At 36.2% G+C, this 20,362-nt stretch overlaps 1 protein-coding gene across 5 annotated transcripts; it reads right to left on the bottom strand.

The window, feature by feature from the left end:
• Positions 1 to 107: 107 nt before the first annotated feature.
• Positions 108 to 19,759, bottom strand: LOC107548628 (ubiquitin domain-containing protein 1-like). 5 transcript variants are annotated; one of them, XM_016229394.1, is made up of 12 exons: positions 19,586 to 19,759; positions 18,197 to 18,439; positions 17,909 to 18,103; positions 17,716 to 17,804; positions 17,558 to 17,586; positions 16,153 to 16,286; positions 15,812 to 15,916; positions 14,953 to 15,029; positions 14,738 to 14,861; positions 14,516 to 14,586; positions 14,321 to 14,426; positions 7,015 to 7,053 (listed from the first exon to the last, which is right to left on the bottom strand). In XM_016229394.1, the coding sequence occupies exons 2-11, from the start codon at positions 18,428 to 18,430 to the stop codon at positions 14,324 to 14,326; spliced, it is 1,161 nt and encodes a 386-aa protein (XP_016084880.1). In that variant the 5' UTR covers positions 18,431 to 18,439; positions 19,586 to 19,759; the 3' UTR covers positions 7,015 to 7,053; positions 14,321 to 14,323. The 5 variants fall into 5 exon arrangements, with proteins under 5 accessions (XP_016084881.1, XP_016084880.1, XP_016084879.1 ...); XM_016229393.1 differs by lacking the exon at positions 7,015 to 7,053 and adding an exon at positions 10,908 to 10,981 and having other exon boundaries at positions 14,276 to 14,426; XM_016229391.1 differs by lacking the exon at positions 7,015 to 7,053 and having other exon boundaries at positions 13,998 to 14,426.
• Positions 19,760 to 20,362: the final 603 nt, after the last annotated feature.

The raw sequence follows: 20,362 nt of genomic DNA, 5'->3' as shown, positions 1-20,362 counted from the left end.
GATGACAAAAGGGTTCCACTTACTCACACATAACAGGACATATGACAAGTTGACATTAGGAAAAGAAACCACAGTTCTTTGTCAGAAATATATATTTATAGGTTGTTGATCAATACATGGTGTTAAAAATAAAGCATGCACTGGTATCTGCACTGATACATAGACTGACATGTTTTAGCTTTTTCATATTTAATCATATTTAAATAAAATCCTTAAATAAATAATTTTTTACACATTTGACACATGCTTACATTTGCATGTATTTTTGGCCTTATCATCTCCTCGTAGCCTTGAGAAAATAGATGTTTCTGTAAGAAATGTTTGAGCTTCATATTTGGAAAGGACAGGTGTTGAAACTCAGACCTAATCAGTGGCTTTATATAATGGAAACATATAAAGCATTCGTATGGTGTGAGTTCACTGAGACCCGCTTCACAGTTTTTTGTGTTTAGTTGGGAACAATGGGCTGATTAACATTGACCTGTATTACAAAGTCCTTCTGGATCTTGGTGTCTTGTAAACGTGTTTTATCCGTGAGTAGCTTTCCAGAGAAAAACCAGCGCTGGTTGGTGGCATCAATGTCTTCCTGAATCTGAAGCTGTTTCTTCAGCTGACGGATGGAATCAGCCATCGTGGCGCTGAGGCGAAGGTCTTTTCCGGTGGAGAGACGCACCTTAAGTTGGAACTCCTTCTCCTTCTTCTCCTGTAGCTCAGAGTGTTCAGACACATTATGATCGTTGCACTCGGACACAAGGTTGACTGGAGGAGCCAAGCAGTATGCAGGGAGCTGATAGCGGTTCCCCAGTTCATCATAGCACTCCATAAGGGACCCTGAAAGAGCAAATCAAAAGCTTCAATTATTTTAAAATGCAATTTATATCTATGATGGCAAAGCTCAATTTTAATCAGCCATTACTCCAGTCTTAAGTGTCACATGATCCTTCAGAAATCATTTTAACATGCTTTTCTTATTATTATCAATGTTAAAAATGGTTAATGTTTTTGTGGAAACCGGGAAAAAAGCAGGAGTCTGTGATGAACAGCATTAATAGGAAAAATAAATTTTTACATATAATGTATTTTTATAAAATGTTTGCTGAATAAAAGTATTAATTCCTTTAAAACAAATTGAATTATAAAAATATAATTTTGTAAACAAAACAAAAATTACACAAAATGCAAAACATAAGCATTTTCACTAGATCTGTATATTAAAATGCTGTTTAAATGTTTACCATGAGGCAGTGTGATGCTGGCTCCATCTACAATAGCCTGTGCCAGCACATGGTCATTACATTCAATCGCTACAGCTGCAGCTTTTAGTGCATCCCAGATCTCTTTACGGCCGTCAAAAGCTGGGGCCGTGTCCCAGAATTCATCTCTTTTACTGCGCAGCTGGCCCTCTGTCATAGGATATTCACTTTTCCACTTGGGCTTATCTTTCTTCAGGGGCTCATTGCGTCCTACAGAAAAAAAGACATAAAGGTAGAAATGTAACCTGAACAATGTCCGAATCATTTAGAGTTGCATTAAGTGGTCAGACCGATGTATCCGGGTGACATTTCTGACCCTGGACCACAAAACCAGTCATAAGGGTCAATTTTTAAAATCTGAAATAAATAAGCTTTCCATTGATGTATCGTTTGTTAGGATAGGACAATATTTGGCCGAGATACAACTATTTGAAAATCTGGAATCTGACGGTGCAAAAAAAATCTGAATATTGAGAAAATCGCCTTTAAAGTTGTCCAAATGAAGTTCTTAGCTATGCATATTGCTAATCAAAAATTGAGTTTTAATATATTTACAGTAGGAAATTTACAAAATATCTTCATGGAACATGAACACTTAATATCCTAATGATTTTTGGCATAAAATAAAATTCTATAATTCTGACCCACACAATGTATTTTTGGCTATTGCTATAAATATACCCCTTAACTTAAGACTGGTTTTGTGGTCGAGGGTCACATTTGTAAAAATCCTGTTTCGCAAAAAGGGTCCTGATCTCTTGTTAAAAAACTAGGACAACAAATATTGCATGTGACATCACAGTTTTTGCCTGAATGAGATTCAATGGACCTTTCCAAGAATCAGATTTTCCATGCTAGAAGCTTCTCTTTGATGTGTAGCAAAGATTTCATATAAGCACATAACTCATAAAGTTGCACAATAAATGCCAATTTAATGGCTACTTGTCCTTTAAATGAACTATGAACAGGGATGGGCAGTTTTTCAGATACATGTATTTAAAATATGTATTTGAAATACAAAATACTATTTTGTATTTTAAAGCCTTTGGCAAAAATGTAATTTGTATTTAAATACATTAGTATTTTTGTATTTTCAAAATACATAAAATACTTTGCGCCAGTCAACCTCTTTATCAGGGTGCTGATTTAGTTCAGACACTCCCCTCCCCCCAAGTTGCCCCAACCCCAACATTCATGCACGTGAGCCGCAGCTGTACAGCTCCAATCAGCATTGGGTGAGGGACTTTTCTGGAATAAGATAAGGTGAGGATGTCATGGTCAATTGTACATGTTGATTAAAGTAAAAAATAGTGCATCATTCAGATTTGCCTTCAGTTAACATGAAAGAATAAAAGAGCACTGACAAGAGGCAAAATTGTGTTAGCCAATCAGTTTTAAAGGGGTCATATGACGTTGCTAAAAAGAACGTTATGTTGTGTATTTGGTGTAATGCAATGTGTTTATGCGGTTTAAGGTTAAAAAAACACATTATTTTCCACATAATGTACATTATTGTTTCTCCTCTATGCCCTGCCTTTCTGAAACGCGTCGATTTTTACAAAGCTCATCGGTCTGAAAAGCGAGGTGTGCTCTGATTGGCCAGCTATCCAGTGCATTGTGATTGGCTGAATACCTCATGCGTGTGACGGAAATGCAATGCCCCTGAACATACTGTGACGCCGTCTCCCGGCACTGCGAGACAAAACCAATCAAACCCATTACAAACGAGCAGTGGTGGAAAGAGTACTGAAAAATATACTCAAGTAAAAGTACCATTACCTTCCAAAAAATGTAGTGTGAGTAGAGTAAAAGTACTTGTCCAAAAAACTACTTGAGTAAGAGTAAAAGAGTAGCCTATTTAAAAGTACTCATGAGTATTGAGTAGTGAGTACTGAGCTGTGGATTCTACCCCCTCATAATAAACGCTGTACACCGCAATTTATACATTTTAAAAATGTTGTACATTCTGTAATTCACATTATCTTGTTTGTCATTAAGAATGAAGAGTATCTGTCATCCAGCAGTTTTAATTTTGACTGCCAACTTTTTAAAATACATCGAAACAGCACGGAAACAGTATTCAGTTGAAGAAAAGTTTAAAGTTATTCTCAGTACAATCATCCCCATTTAAATCATTAAGTTTGATGTAAGGCCACTGAGACAGCATGCTGTTGTTGCACATAAAATATTAATGTTTAGAACCGTGCAAATACAAACACCATTAGAAACAACATTTCTCTCCAAAACGGTGCCAGTTTTAGCGTTTTGCAATAAAGAAATAAGAATAACTAAACTTGATCATTTATGTTACAATTTTAACATAAATGCACATTGTTCTAGAAGGATGGCATCATGCCATCCCTTTTACACATTTACTCGAATTGTTATGCTGATAATACAATTTGCAAGGAAAAATGCATTAAATAGCTAAGTATTTCTGGGGAAACTTTTCCAAAGGAAAACACACACACGCATGTCTCTGCTGAGCCACGGCGGTCTCGGTGAATCAGTAGCATCCACAACTGAATGGAACAAAAAGTGTTGAACTTGAAAACTGTTTATGATGCACTTTCAAGTTTTCCTTTCTCTTTGGAGTGTTTCAAGCTGATTGTGCATAGATAAGATCCCTGAAGTCGCAAAGACTAAAGTCTCAAAACCATAGAGATATTCTTTATAAAATTTAAGACTCTGTCACGCCCCCTAAAACGGCTCGTTCTAACACGCCCCCACATATCTACCTCACTATGTGGAAATATTAGCATAATGTTCAGGCAAAGAAAGAAGGCGTGGTTTCATTAACCGAAGTTGGTGTTGAAGCAGCCATGTCAGGGAGATGCTGTGTTTCTAGGCGAAAGCAAAATCATTTTATTTGGCCTTCCGAAAGTAGATGCATTTAGGAATCTTTAAGATTACTTACAACAGAACAGCAATGCATTTTATGGACGACCGTTTTGTGAACCTAGGAGAGGAGGTAATTCTGACTTTGCTATGACAATCTGGCGCTTCTGAATCAGCTACTGTTTTGTTATTAGTTTAAGTATTTGCTATTGACTGTTCAAATGTGGAGTTTTGCGCATCGTGTGTGTGTGTGAGCGAGCGAGCGAGAGAGAGAGCGCGAGAGAGAGAGGAGGGGTCACATCAAAGTGCAGTCAGCTAAAGCAAAGTGCAGTCTTAACCATGGCTTGTGTACTGCAAACACATACCAGCTTCATCACTGTGTCTGCCACGCGCCTCTGTTCCCCTTTCAGGCTCTGTCTTTACATTTATTTTGAAAGATGAAGCTCACGATTATGGTAAGGGGCGTTACATTGCCGACGAGTGCTTGCGGTGTTCGGCCAATCAAAATGAACTGGGTCAGCTGGCCAATCAGAGCAGACTGCACTTGTCGGAAGGAGGGACTTTGTAGAAAACGAAGCGTTTGAGAGAGGCGGGGCATAGAGGACCTACAATAATGTACAGTATTTGAAAAATAATGTGTTTTTTTGAACATTAAAGCATGTCAACATATTCTGTTACACCAAATACACCAAATAATGATCTTTAAAAAAACATCATATGACCCCTTTAACACTGTAGGCAATACCCGCAATCTCACACCAAATTTCAGGCTGTGTAGATAGGCAAGCATATATACAAATCATTTAGTAAGCAGAAATCCGAAATTTACCTTAACATATTAGAGGAAGATGCGACTGAATTGACGCTTGAAAAATGCACTTCCAGCAGCCATTTGATTTGACGAAAGTCACGAGACCGATTACTATCTTATTATTATTATTCGTTTTGTTATTATTAAAATAAGCATGTAACGACCACAAACGGAGGAAAATAGTGGAGTAAAAGTACCGATACATCACTTAAAATGTACTCAAGTAAAAGTAAAAGTACACAATTTTTAAACTACTCAAAAAGTACAATTACTGATAAAAACTACTTAATTACTGTAATGTGAGTATTTGTAATTCGTTACTTCACACCCCTGCAAACGAGGCATTTGTTGCATCCAGTGGGGACATAATTACTGATTATAATGACTTATACTGTGTTTTTACGCGTTGCGTATCGCGCCGCGTAAACATAAAACCATGTCTGCATTTGTGATCGGAGAAACGACAAACAACAAGCGCTACTCTACACTGCTCAAAACTCGCGTTTGAATCATCAGTGGCAAATTCTTTAAATATAAAAAATTTACTTACAGGCTGTGATTCAGAAGCGCAAGACTGTCCTTGCAAAGTTGGAACTGCCCCACTTTATAGAACAGCCTTTGAGCACAGACCCATTGTAGGCTACTCTAAAGGTTCAGGAAACAGTCCTCCATAAAATGTGTCACACAGCGTCACACACTGCGGGCAGGGATGGGCAGTATTTCAAATACATGCATTTGAAATACAAAATACTATTTTGTATTTAAATACATGTAAGCTTAGTATTTTTGTATTTTCAAAATACAAAAATACTTTTTGCCAATCAACCTCTTAATTAGACTGCTGATTTCCTGGATCAACAAGTATACAAAAATACTAAGATTAAATGTATTTAAATACAAAATACATTTGACTTTTTCCAAAGGTATTTAAATACAAAATAGTATTTCAAATACATGCATTTGAAATACTGCCCATCCCTGCAGGAAATCAGCAGTCTAATAAGGAGGTTGGTTGACAAAGTACCTTATGCATTTTAAAAATACAAAAATACTAAGATTAAATGTATTTAAATGCAAAAAGGTATTTAAAAACAAAATAGTTTTTTGTATTTCAAATACTGCCAATACCTGACTGCGGGCTAGAGTGAGTTGTGGTGGGTGGGCTTGAGAACGGCGCGGCCAGCGGGGCATTTGAAATACAAAATACTATTTTGTATTTAAATACATGTAAGCTTAGTATTTTTGTATTTTCAAAATACAAAAATACTTTTTGCCAATCAACCTCTTAATTAGACTGCTGATTTCCTGGATCAACAAGTATACAAAAATACTAAGATTAAATGTATTTAAATACAAAATACATTTGACTTTTTCCAAAGGTATTTAAATACAAAATAGTATTTCAAATACATGCATTTGAAATACTGCCCATCCCTGCAGGAAATCAGCAGTCTAATAAGGAGGTTGGTTGACAAAGTACCTTATGCATTTTAAAAATACAAAAATACTAAGATTAAATGTATTTAAATGCAAAAAGGTATTTAAAAACAAAATAGTTTTTTGTATTTCAAATACTGCCAATACCTGACTGCGGGCTAGAGTGAGTTGTGGTGGGTGGGCTTGAGAACGGCGCGGCCAGCGGGCTTGCGGCAACCACATGTGACGACCCCGGGCTGGACTCCGCTTGTGAAAAAAAAAATCAGTGAAAGCGGATCCAGCAATTGACAGCACAAAGTTGATGTGTCAGCGACCAGCACGGATTAGCTCCAGGCACGACGAAGCGGATATTGTCCTCTTTTGGAAGGCCAAACAAAGTAGTTTCGCTTTCACAATGAAGCACACAGCACCTCCACAACATGGCGGCGGCAACAACAATACTACAGCGAGAGTAAAAGTTACGCCTTCTTTCTTTGCGTGAACATTTGGGCGGCGTTATGCAAATCTTCCCACACAGTGACGTAGACATGTGGGGGCGTGTTAGAACGAGCCGTTTTAGGTAGGCGTGGACAAGTCTTAACTTTTATAAAGAATATCTCTTTGGATTTGAGACTTTAGTCTTTGCAACTTTACAGATCTTCTTTATGCACCAAGAGCTTGTAACACTCCAAAGAGAAGGGAAAAAATTAAATCGCATCATATGACCCCTTTAATAGTTAATCGGTTGTTGTTTTTTATCAACTAGCTTGTCAAATGTGTTTAAAGCATTACTGCATGTTAGGGCTGGGTGATATGACAATACATATCATTGTGATGATATAAAGTGTGAATCGACTGAACTTTTTCTAAATCGTTTACATAGATAGGCCTGTCGAGGTAAGCAAATATATCCATGCAGCTTTTAGTGGGCAGGAATTATTGGAACACTGAAGTGGAAAAGGGACCATGGATGAATGAGTAATAGAATGTGATGTGTTTAGTGCAACTGCACTTATTATAACTCCAACCAGTGTTCAGTGGTTGGAGTTGGGTTAATACTCCTTGACAAGTTCTGTTGCTAATTTCTGATTACGCTTCTGGCTACATTTAAAATCAAAACATACTGATAATTTAATAACTGTTGTAATGCTAAAATCTTTGTTTTCAACTTCCAAATAGGTGTCCAGTGATTGATAAATAAACATTTGATTGCTCAATATTGTACCCTAATTGAAGTAGATGTTTAGTTGGATCATGATTTTGCATACCATTGCATGAATGACTGCCTGACACATAATATATTATTATATTTATGATTAACAATCAAATGATTAAGTTAGAAACTACTTGCTATGAATACAGGTGCCATCAGTTGTCTTCTTATGAATGACTCGTCATTGAGTCAGTGCTGCTGATGCAAAGTAGACCCTTCGTTAACAAACACCAAGTAACTAAATTAGGATACAATTATGAGTCATTCGCAATTCAACTGTTAAAAATTATACTGTTGGTTACTTTAAAACTAACCTTCATCTGGGAGTTTACAGGGCTATGTGAATATTTGATCTCTTAACTGGTTGCATATGTCAGATTTATTGAATGGTCGGGCAGAGAAAATCTGTTGCTATCAAACACTGTTTATTTAATCAACTGAGTCAGTGTAATGGTGAAGGCATTGATCAAATAGGCCAATTGATGGAAGGTTTGCGAAGAAATTTCATGCTCCCTTGTAAAAGTATTTTGCAGTATTTTTAAAATACAAAAATACAATAGTTTATTTTGATACTTGGTGTGGCTGCTGTATTTTGTAGTTTAATTTGATACACTTAAAATTAAGGTATTTGGTATTATATTTTATAATACATTTCGATGTATCTTTGCCCAACCCTGACTATGAAGCTATATGGATCAAATGAAATAATGCAGTAAAAACCAGCATCTAAACCACAACCTAAATCCCAACAGTCAAGCCAGCTCAGCTCAATGTCAACTAAAGACGAAGAGCTCATGTAGGCCAAAGGGAAATCCCTTTGAAGGCTATTGGCTCAGACCATCAGTGGCTGAATCATTTGTATACAAACAAAACGTGACAGAATTACAGCAAAGATTTCAAAAGAAACTGTAGGTGCTTTGAATCTTCATCACAATTGTAATAAACCTGCAGAGGTCACTGCGACAGACTGGGGAAAAAAACAAAAACAAATTATTTATATTGTCTGAGATTAAAGCCTTAATCGGGTGATGCAAAACAGGATTTAGTGGCCTCTTTCCCATCATGCATCACTCCTAGTTAGATGAGAGTTTACAAGAGCAGAATGCCACAAAACTCCATCATTCAGCACTTTCAATTTAAATTTGAAAAAAATAAACAAATATCAAACCATTTAGCTTTAATAACTACACTTTACCTCGTCATTATGCATTTTTCTGATAAACAAAGACCATAAAAAAATGTATACAGTCCAAGTCCATGATGTACTGTAATAAACCAGCATGTTTCACACATTTAAAGTAATACTGGAATGCCACACTCACACAAATCAAACTGACTCTGTAGGCTAAGTCAGCAAACTAAACACGGCCAGTCCATCTGACATCTTACGGACTTACAAATCCTTTTTGATTTCTATATACAGGAGATTAAAATGCTCATTTAATTTGGCTTCCAGTGGCAGGACGAATTGAGACAGGGAACTTTGGTGTGACAGAACAGGTATGAAATGGTTTAAAACAAAACAGTACCTGCTGCATGACCAAAAACCTGCCAAACTTTAGGGTCTTATACTAAAAAATAAGTAGGCTACTGTATATCAACAACCTTTCAGCAGTTCTAGAAGTATCTCTAAACAATCTTATCTTGCACACTGCTAGTAACTGTGTGCTGTAAGCTACTTACTTTTCAGCACAACTGTTATCGTTGGTTGATAGTCTCTCGAGTTTGCAACTCCCATGGTCTGACCGGTGACTTATTCCTTTTATCAGTGAAAAGTTACTGGACAGTCACTCCTACGACTTCATGCAGGGGTTTGAGGGACAAATCAACTCCACATGCACAGTGCTACAAGATGTCAAGTCACAGAAAAACTCTGACACTCAGCTAGTAGTTTAGTCCAGTTTCTTGCTAAATGTACGCACCTATCACCTGTTTTCTGAATCTAAAAATAACAACTGAACAAATATAAATCAAAGAAGATCACCAAGATAGCTTCTAGCAGCAAGAAAGTCCTTGCCTTTACAATCCCTAGCTTGGGTTTTGATGTATGAGTACTTTTCACAACAAACTTAATCCAGCTGGCTCTATTTTAGACCAGGACAGAGAGTCAATAATAAACTGTAAAGCCCAGGATTGTCCAGAGCAGGTGCACCCTAGCAATTCCACAAATACATCTAATCTAAAATGTCCCAATCTTAATGGATTTCCAGGTAAAGGAAGAACATTTTAACATTTAAGTAGACAAGAAATCCAAAATTAGCTCAGAAATGTATATAATGTCCCATATGTCAAATCTTCTATGCGCGGTGCCATTAAAATTAAGTAATTAAAGGAAAACTCAAGCAGTCTTTCTTTCTTACTCATGAAACCAATAACAGTCTTTAGAGATCCTGCAGGAAATCAAGGGTTCCATAGTGCAAGTTCTGCCCTTGTAAAAGAAAGAAAATGTACCCTACACTCTTAAAAATAAAGGTGCTTCACGATGCCATAGAAGAACCTTTTTGTCTAAATGGTTCCATAAAGAACCTTTAACATCTGAAGAACCTTTCTGTTTCACAAAAGGATCTTTGTGGTGAAAGAAGGTTCTTCCGATTATAAAAAGGTAAGAAAGAGATGGTTCTTTAAAGAACCTTTGACTGAATGGTTCTTTGTGGAACCAAAAATGGTTCTTCTATGGCATCGCTGTGAAGAACCTTTTGAAGCACCTTTATTTTTAAGAGTGTAGCTGCCCATTTTGAAATAGTGTCTAGAGGTTTTTAATATGATTTTGGTAATCTAAGGCAGGGGTTTTCAATATGGTGTCCAGAGACCCACAAGGGGCCACAAGGGAGTGCATGGAAAAGTTTAGATAAATAGAAATAATAGCAATAAAATAATATTAAAACAAATAAATAAACTTTAAAATAAATAGATTAAAATAAACAAATTAGTAAATAAATGAATAATTTAACAGAACAGTACCATAAAATGTAATTTAATGGAAACTAAATATTTTTCAAATAATAATTTAGACATATTAATATTAATTTATGGCACAAGAAATTCTATAGATTCCTTTGAAGTTTTAGGATCTAGTTTTAGGGTTGATTTAGGTCTCTTGCACAATGGGTTCCATGTATGGCATATTTAACCCCTTATTCAAATAGAAAAGTTACCCAGATCTTGCCTTTTTTACAGAGATACATTCTCTAAAATATCAGAAAATATCTAAATGTAAGAAATACCAAAAATAAAAAATCTATAGTACAAATACGTTTTCTCATTCAAGGAACACCTACAAGCAAACAGGATTCCTTGACAAATCAAGTCTTACCTCCTCGTTTGGTGCTGTATCTGGAGGCATTCCTGGAGGTCAGGTGAGACCTTTGACGTATCACTCCAAAACAACTTCCCATCACTCAAAACCACATCAGGACCCAGCCTCGGATGCATGATCGAATAAATGCATTTCTACAGGATCCAATATGTAAAAAAAAAGTTCTAGTCAATGACGTTAACAAATGACATTTTGTTTTTGCAGAAGAAAGCTCGTGTCTTTACTGTTATTTATTTGAGGTTATCAAATGCATTGTTGTCCGACGGGACACAGAAACCCGTTGTATTCCGCCGAGTCGACATTTTACTTAAGCGGATCAGAAACCTTCCATGAAGACAAAGTTATTACACTAATGCAGTCAATGTAAAAAATCGAATCTTGATATTTAATTATCCTCAGAGTTAAACACATACATACTTCCCAACGTAGTCGACGCTCAAATCCCTAAAGAAGAATAAATCAGTGTAGAGCTGTAAACGATGAAATCAGTGAACTATTGAAATCTGCGACTAGAGGGCGCACGTGCACATTACCGTGAGCGCACGGAGGAAACAGCACAAATCGAAGGTTTGCAGCCGTTGCCTTTTTTTTCTTCCTTAGTCTGAGCTGGGGTTTAAAACTTTTACAGTCTATGGTTGTAAACCACTCTTTTCGTTATTCTCGTTTGCTTTTAACGAATGAATTAATTCATTCTGTTTATTTCCTTATTTCATCTGCCCCGTCGTCATTTACATTTAACTTTAAAGAGTTTGTTTCACCTTCGAGTTCAGTATTGTACTAAATTCAAGTTTATCAGTTGCCGTTTGGTGTATTAATTGAACTACTCAAGCCATGTCAGAATCTGCGCTGTATATAAAATAAAAAATGCAAAATAGATTTGAGTTGTGGAGTGAGAAATACAGCAGATAATTCCATCAGAATTGTGTTGGGAATGACAGGTTTACCACCAGTTTACACATCACACGGTTTTTATTGTTATTATTGTATGTACTTGCACTTTATACTATTTTAAGTCATCGTTCATTATTATTCAATCAATTGTTTATTTGTATTAATCTTCAGGAAAGCGCCAGGCGCTGTTGAATTTAGTAACTAGAGGGCGCTGTTTAGCAAATTTTCGAGCGTGAAGGGAACACGCCTTGACAAGAACTTCAGTTGTCTCTAATGGTTATATATGTATGGAGGACGAAACCTGCAAAAACAATAAATAAATAAATAAATACACAAATAAATATGCTAATAAATAAATAAATGTGTGTATAAATACACAAATTCTTGTTTAAATACATATATTAATAATTAAACATGTGATTAAAGTAGGCAAATAAATAAAATAAATTGGTGGGCAAATGGAAAATGTTTAAGGAAATGCTACTCATCCTATTTATTTTCCTTTGATCACTCATTTATTTCTGAATGTAGTTCCACATTTATTTTTCCTCTGCACAACATGCTAATGAGAGGGTGTCAACCATGGACTTGGTCGGGGTCATGTCATAGCTGGGGGCGCGGCTTTCCCGCTGACAGCAAATGCATGGTGTAAATCCAGTATGACCTACGTAAAGTCACTTTTTCCATTTGACAGAGCAAGATACATAAAAAAACTGAGCTGTATTGTCCGTACAGTACCTGTGACTTTACACACGACCCAACGAAATGGCCAGTGTCGTTTCCTGACGTCATTTTTTGTAACTCGATTGAGTCTCCAGCTAGAGACGACTGTAATATCAGTATCCCATGGCCATCGTGAGATGACTGGTATGAAGTGGTTTAATCGAGGAACAGACCGTTTTTTCCCCATTAGTTAGAAAATACAGGCGACAAAAATATGTTTATTAAACAAATAACTGTTCAGTATTGCAATTAAGAGCTATGTAAGCATTAATATTTTACATTGGCCACTTCAAATCTTTTATGATTTAGCTCTCTCATGATTATAACTACAAAACTAACCCTATGAAAAAGCGTAAGGTACTAATAAGTCCCCTTGACTGATGAAGTTAATACGCATGCGCAGGCAAACGCTCAAGCGCGTCACACACGATCCGCCTACTCTTGCATAATTTACACCCTCTCATTAGCATGTTGCGCAGAGGGGAAAAAATGTGGAACTACATTCAGAAATAAATGAGTGATCAAAGGAAAATAGTTAGGATGAGTTTAGCATTTCCTTAAACATTTTCCATTTGCCCACCAATTTATTTGCCTACTTTCATCACGTTTAATTATTTATTTATGTATTTAAACAATAATACGTGTATCTATGCACACATTTATTTATTTATGTATTTATTAATTTATTGTTTTTGCAGGTTTCGTCCTCCATATATGCCTACATATACAGTATGCAGTATCTATACATTACATTAAGCTTATTCATTATCTAGTACATTATCTAATTTATTTCAATTAAAGGGTTTACCGCTATACTAAATTATTTTAATTCCAGATATTCACATCTCCTCCTATATGAACCTGATCACCTGAGTTGGTTTAAAGATCAAAGAATAGTTATCATAAATGTTTATGATTTACCATTATATGAAACCATTGAACTTATTTATTTAAAGGTGCAAGAAACACACAAGTAATGTTAAATGTATCCACTTATACTTTATGGTTTAATAAATATTATATAAATATTAGATATAAATCTAAATCTCTAATATACATACAAAATTATATGGAATAAAAATATGTATATATATATATATATATATATATATATAAACTGTAAAATGATGAAACAAGAAATGCTGTAAAAAAACATTTATTTTAAACGAAATAAAATTCTAGGCAAGTTTCTTCAGATGTGGTTGACTTTGGAAATGAAATATTGGATTTCAGTGCATTTAAATAATAATACTGTAAGTCACATAAATAATGAGTTAAAAATAATATTTACATAGTCAAACATTAAGCCCTACCTGGCTACAAACCCTACTTTAAAGGGATAGTTCACCAAAAAAAATAAAAAATGTCATCATTTACTCACCTTCCACTTGTTCCAAACCTGTATTCAATTTTTTCCCCATACTAAGGAAGTCGATGGCTACCGTCAACTGTTTGGTTACCAACATTCTTCAAAATATCTTGTTTTGTGCACAGCAGAAGAAAGAAACTCATACAGGTTTGGAACTACTTGAGGGTGAGAAAATGATGACAGTATTTTTATTTTTGGGTGAACTATCCCTTTAAGCACAGTATCTTCCATAGATCGCACAGACAACCGTCATGGATTTCATTACAAAATATTGATAGAAATATCCAAAATATGCATGTTTTTTGGGGGGGAACAGCCCTTTCATTTGGCCAGAAAGAGCAAAAGTCATCCAGTGAGATCGCTGTCTAAATCTGGGCTCTGCAGACTCCCATGTTCCCAGGGTTCTGGTTCTGCATTCAGCCTTGGCACAGTGGGTGGGACTCACCCTGATGAGCATGTTGGTCATCGCCAACTAAGTCAAGTCTTTAATGTCTCAGACTGGCATCATGTCTTTTTTAAGAGGGTAAATGTCCCATGTCAGTCCGTCACCATATGCGGTGTGTCCAGAGGGTAGGAGAACACGTGTCAGCCAATGACTGTGAAGACAATTATAATAATTTACATTAAAATCACAGCTTACAGACTGCAGAATATGACAAAGAGCATGCAAAATGTCTAATTTTACCTTCTCTTTTCTACACCAAAAAACACCTTCCAGTTGTTTAGTTTACCATAGCTGAAAGGATTCCGATAGACCTTTAAAAAGAGGGAAAAGGTAACTCATAGATCAAAAATAATAAAAAAATTTGACATAGATTTCAGAGATCACATAATAGAAAGAAAATAAATCCCAATCTCCCTGCCCTGAATCAAGATTTGATTGTGAATGGCCTGAATACACCCTTACCTTTCCATGTCTCGCCCAACGTTTGACTTCTTTGTTGTTTATATGGCGTTCAATGCTGGTTTCTCCACGGGTGATAAGTACAGCATGCCACAGTGTGAGAGCACCTAGGGCGACTGCCACTGTGCTGATGGAAAAACCAGCAAACATAACAAAAGATGTGAGTCTATAGAAATAGTAAAAACAGTATTGGGGCCATGGAGAAAGAATAGGCATACCTTGTGAGGACCCACATGTAGATAACACTCTTGTGAAACATTCTGTCTCTGTAGGTGTATGGAGGTTGCGAAACCTCCTGTGTCCGTTGAAGCATCAGAAAAACAAAAACATTTTATATTATTCAAAATATAAATCATATAATAATAAATATGATTTTATTCATAAAATATAGTAATATACTTACAGATATAATTTTGTAAATAGAAATATTTAAAATATGATATGAGTGCAACTTTGTTAATTATGCATATATACTTATGTTCAAATATTTGGGGTTGGTGAGATTTTTTTTAATGCTTTTTTTAATTAGTCTCTTATGCTCACCAAGGCAGCAATTATTCAATTAAAATACAGTAAAAACAGTAATAGTGTGAAATCATTTATTACTATTTACAACAACTGTTTTTTATTTTAATATATTTCAAACTGAAATTTATTCCTGTGATGGCAAAGCTGAATTTTCAGCAGCCATTACTCCAGTCTCCAGTGACGCATGATCTTTCAGAAATCATTCGAATATGCTGATTTGGTGCTGATGAAACATTTCTTCTAATCATCAAACTGAAAACTACATATGTGCACTTTTCTGATTCATTGCTCCAAATGGAAATTCTAGCGTGCCAGATCGAACCAAGCAGAGCTTAAAAAATTCTAAAGTTCACCAGTGAATCCCCCTCATCCAATTGCGACAAAAGTCAGTACGTAATACTTATTTAAATGCACGCTGTTAGCATTGGGATCAGGAAGGTAAAAATTAATTTGTTGGGGTTTCACAGCATGCTGTTTGTTTAAATGTTAAATAATGAACTGTGCAACAAAAAACAACCAATTCAACAGCAGGAAAAACGACTTGAGCACCTGCACTAGCTTCCCAGCCACACCTTCTGATGGTACAACGCCGATGAGCAACCCAATCCCTGTCACCGGGACACCCCGTTTCTCCGCTTCCAAGTGTCTGAATTGCTATGGAATGGCAGAGAGACAGCTGGCAGTTAAGACATGCCCGCTCCCAGACATTGAGAACAGAAAGAGAAAAGGAGAGACACAACCATTCATAAAGAGAGGCGTTAAACGCTATCTTAAGAGGGACACAAAACACCTTATTCATTAGATTCAAAATGTTATCACACCAAGACTGTTTTACTAAATGGAAAAGAGAAAAGACAAAACAACAAATGTATTAAAAAACAAAGCCTTACATCTATGGCATTGTATGCATCGATAAACAGATTGCGACCGCTGATGCTACAATACATGCAGCCCAAAGTCAAATAGAGACAAAAGGAGAAGAAGTAACGATGATTGTAATGACCAACACAGTTGTTAAGCCAAGCTGAATATAAATAATTAAGGACTTAACTACACAAAAGTGGAAATATATGAAATGGATCTGGGCTGTTAAAGGAATAACTCACCAAATTTAATTTAAATTCTATATAAATTAAATTTAAATGTAAATCTGTAAAATGTAAATGTTACTTGCTCACATTTGTGTCATTCTAAACATTTACTAATTTTTCCCCTGTGGAATGCAAAAGGGAAACTGGAGAGCAACAATGCCTGTCCAGTTTTTCAGCTGCCTTTTCAGTTTTTTTCAGATAGGAATTTTTATAAAGTCTTTGTTACAAAGTTATAAGCCATGAACCAAACCAACCAGCAACAAGGTGGTTCACAAAATTACTCATTTTAATTTGAAGCAAAAAAAAGTATTTGAAAATCGGACAAAAAAAAGGGATAGTTCTGTTAAACGTAAAAGAAGATATTTTAAAGAATGTGGTAACCAGTTTCTGGTCTCAAGTGACTTCCATAGTATTTTTTTCCCATTCTTTAATGTTCAACAGAAGAGAGAAATGTTACAATTTTGGGGGTGAAATATCCCTTTAATGGTTTTATTATGGGAATTAACTAAAATTCCATGAAGCATTGCGAATGATAACCAAAATAAAATAAAAAACAAGTGATTATTAAAAAACTACTGATTTAAAGATGTTGAAATATATTAAATGTTTATTGCAAAATGAATACATTACAAATATTTAATTAGTTTGAGATTGTAGGGAGAGTTGCTCAAATATGTTATTTGCAGTGCTACATGGGAGTGGGGGGGGGGGGCTAAAGTCTTCTTTTGGGGCAATCTGTTTAGTTTCTCTGATTAATAGGGATTTTTCTTCAGAATCAAGGGTAAAGTAGTTTTTCACAAGGAATTCTGTTAGTAAACATAATAAGTTGAAATAATGTGAGCTGATGGCTTTAAACAAAAGCATATGCCATAAATTAACATTCTCATAGCTCACAGAAGGCTGTCTTTAAAGCTCTATAAGTTGTCATTAAAAAAAACTGTTGAACTCTTTTATAAAAACTGTTCTCGTCTATCTTTTCCATGTAATTCTAGTGAATGAATGCAATACAACTTGTGCATATACAAGTTTGCAACAACATGAGTGTAAATAATTGACAGAATTGTAAGTTTTGGTGAACTATTCCTTTAAACTGAATGTTTAACTGTGTAAAAACAGCAAGTAAATAAGAATTTTAGAGTAAAATAATACCAAATGGGTGCACTTTTTACAAAATGTCTGGATTATTGTGATTTAAAAAGGATACGGCAATGATGATCCATTTTTAGAATACAGCTGTAGAGAAAGATATAGGGATGTTTATATATGGAAGTTTCTTACAATAATGCTATACAATGCAGCTGACACAGAGTCACCAGTTAGATTTTATAAACCTGTTTGGACAGAGAAAACGGTCTCTCTTACGTTTTACAGATGCCACAGTGGTGACTTCGCGCTGGTTTAGGAATGACACACTTTTTACAGAACGACACAAACGGGACATCATTTTTCATCTGAAAATCAATGGGAAAAAAGAAAGATGAGCTGTCAGGTCATGAATAACACTGAACACACACATCTGCTCTACTGGATTGTGGCATCTTTAAGGGTGCCGAACCTTTGGAGGGTATCCAGGGGGGGTTTTTGTAGCCTTGTAGTAATGGAAGACTATCATGACCAAGTTCCAATGTCCGTAACCAATGTGCCACATCATTCTACCAGGAGAGTATGTTTGGAGGACCAACGGTAGAAGGCAGAAGTAAGCAATGAAAACCACAGAACTGGTAAGAGCTACTACTAAAAACACAAAAACCTGAAGAGAAAAGGAAAAAAATATAGGGTGTAAGAGAAACAGACAATGTAACAAAATAACACGATTGTAATCATGAGAAATGAATGGATTTACCATTCCAAACCAGCGTGTGACAACCTCCACCATCCAAAACACTGGTTCAAGGATGCAGTCCAGCACCACTTCAGAGTTAGTGAGCGAGTTAAAATAAAGGGATTTGAAGATTAGTTTGATGTAACTCACAGGCTGCCTTAGTCTTCTGGGCATGCGACTGCGACTGCGACTGTGCCTGCCACACCCGCGCATGCATCGGCGCAGCAGGTGCATGACAGTAGAGCAGGGACGCATGTTTAGCCCCTGTAAAGACAAGATCTGATCTTTTAATAATCTGTTCGAACATCCTGAATATTGGCACAAGCAAGTTCCTCTGCCTACGGCCTACAATTTGCTCACTGACAATTGCCCTCGTGCCGAACCTGTAAACCAATTAGATTAACCAAGTATCCACCTAAGCAAAAGTTGGTGTGGATTGATCCAAACCAAATAATGCAAGCAATGGTTTAGTTTTCTGATACCCCTGGATTATCTACCACGAAAGGTTGATGACCTCTTTTTTGTTCAGTCTTTAGAAAGCAGCATACTTTACATGATTGCACTGATAACAATGCACCTAAAACACCACGTCCCTTTTAAGTTTACAAAAAAACCACAGGGATGGCTAGGCTAGTGATTAATGCGTCTTTCCGTGGATTTGTAGTTGCAATCAAACCATTAATCTTACTAGAAGGGTTTCAAACCAACCCATAAAGAGTCGCTGGATGTGAATTTGGATTAAAATATGCATAAACAAGGACCTGTGATGATGAAGAGAAACTTTGTTATTTAATTACAAAGGTGAGGCAAAATGGCAGGCCAGCTTCGATTTATTAATCATTTAAGTGTGTCCCCAAGTTAGAATTAAAAAAATGTTCATGTTAGCATGCACTGCATGACCAGACATTGTAAAATTCAGACATAAGAACTATGGATCTGGACAGTCTACATTCCGATCACACCAGTGAATGTGAAGGGAACACCACCCATATGATATAACATTGTAATTGTGACAGACATACGCAGAAAGAGATGTAATAGTTATAGTGGACAATAGATACTGTGAGATTTGTGTAAAAATGGTCAACATCATACACCATCCGCCCATGTCATAAACAGACTATAATCTCAGGGACAGATTGTGAGTCTGTGACTTTAAAAATATCATTAACAGGAAAACCCGCACAGATATTGTTAGTACACTGGTCAAAACACAAATAAAATATCTAAAAAATGTATACTATATAAATATACTATCTATATGTCTGTCTTTCATTTATCTATCTAACACACAACATACACAACGAACAAGGGTTTACAGTGATGTTTAATACCTCGACCTGACTGAATCAAACAGCAGGAGCTAAACATCAAAGAACACAGCATGGCAAAGATTTGTACAATCCTTACCTACCCAAGATCTTCTCCTAAAACTGCAATCAAATCAACTCATGATGCCGCTGAATGTTTTTATTTCGGGACAGACGGAGACAAATAATAGAAGCAGTAACGTTAGTTTCTATCCCTTTGAGCGGTGCGTTCCAAACGGGATATATCGCCCTCTGAAGGGCACTTCGGAGTGACAACAATAAAGACCGCCATATTGAAGGGTCGTTCCAAACAGAAGTGCTCAAAACTGGCCACTTCAAAGGGCCCTTCGGAATGAAGGATTTTGATGGGTACAACTGATGCACACTTCGGCCTCCCATGATCCTTTGCGCAGATTCTTTGCATGATGACGGCGCCTCCGTGTGGGCATGTGATGATGATGCAGAAGGGCACTTCAAGAAACAGTTGTTTGGTCCCCTACACCCTTCAACCCTTCGAAGCTCTCCCTCCGGAGGGTAAACCCTTTGAAGGGATTAGGGCATAGGGATGAGCCCTTCCGAATGGACCGCAGGGCATGTCTGACGCTCTGGGATGTGAGCTGTCACGCAGGGAATTCTGGGAATTGGAGTTTAAGGCGTGGAAAGCATAAATATTATCTGGGAATATTTTCATAATGTATATTTTTGTATTATTAATGATAAAAAAATACGTTAAATTGTGTGGTATTTAATGAAATAATCGTACTTCAGTTCGATTTGTATAAGATTTAAGACAAACGGCAGCAGAGAATGTTGGGAATTGTAGTTTGATTCATGTCAAAGTATTTTTCGCGAATCGGTTCTTTCAAACACCTCCTTT

The sequence above is a fragment of the Sinocyclocheilus grahami genome, unplaced genomic scaffold (genome assembly GCF_001515645.1).
Source record: "Sinocyclocheilus grahami isolate Dianchi unplaced genomic scaffold, SAMN03320097.WGS_v1.1 scaffold351.1, whole genome shotgun sequence".
Taxonomy (NCBI): Eukaryota; Metazoa; Chordata; class Actinopteri; order Cypriniformes; family Cyprinidae; genus Sinocyclocheilus; species Sinocyclocheilus grahami.
Note: the sequence above shows the minus strand (reverse complement) of the source record. Positions and strands in the feature narration are given on the sequence as shown.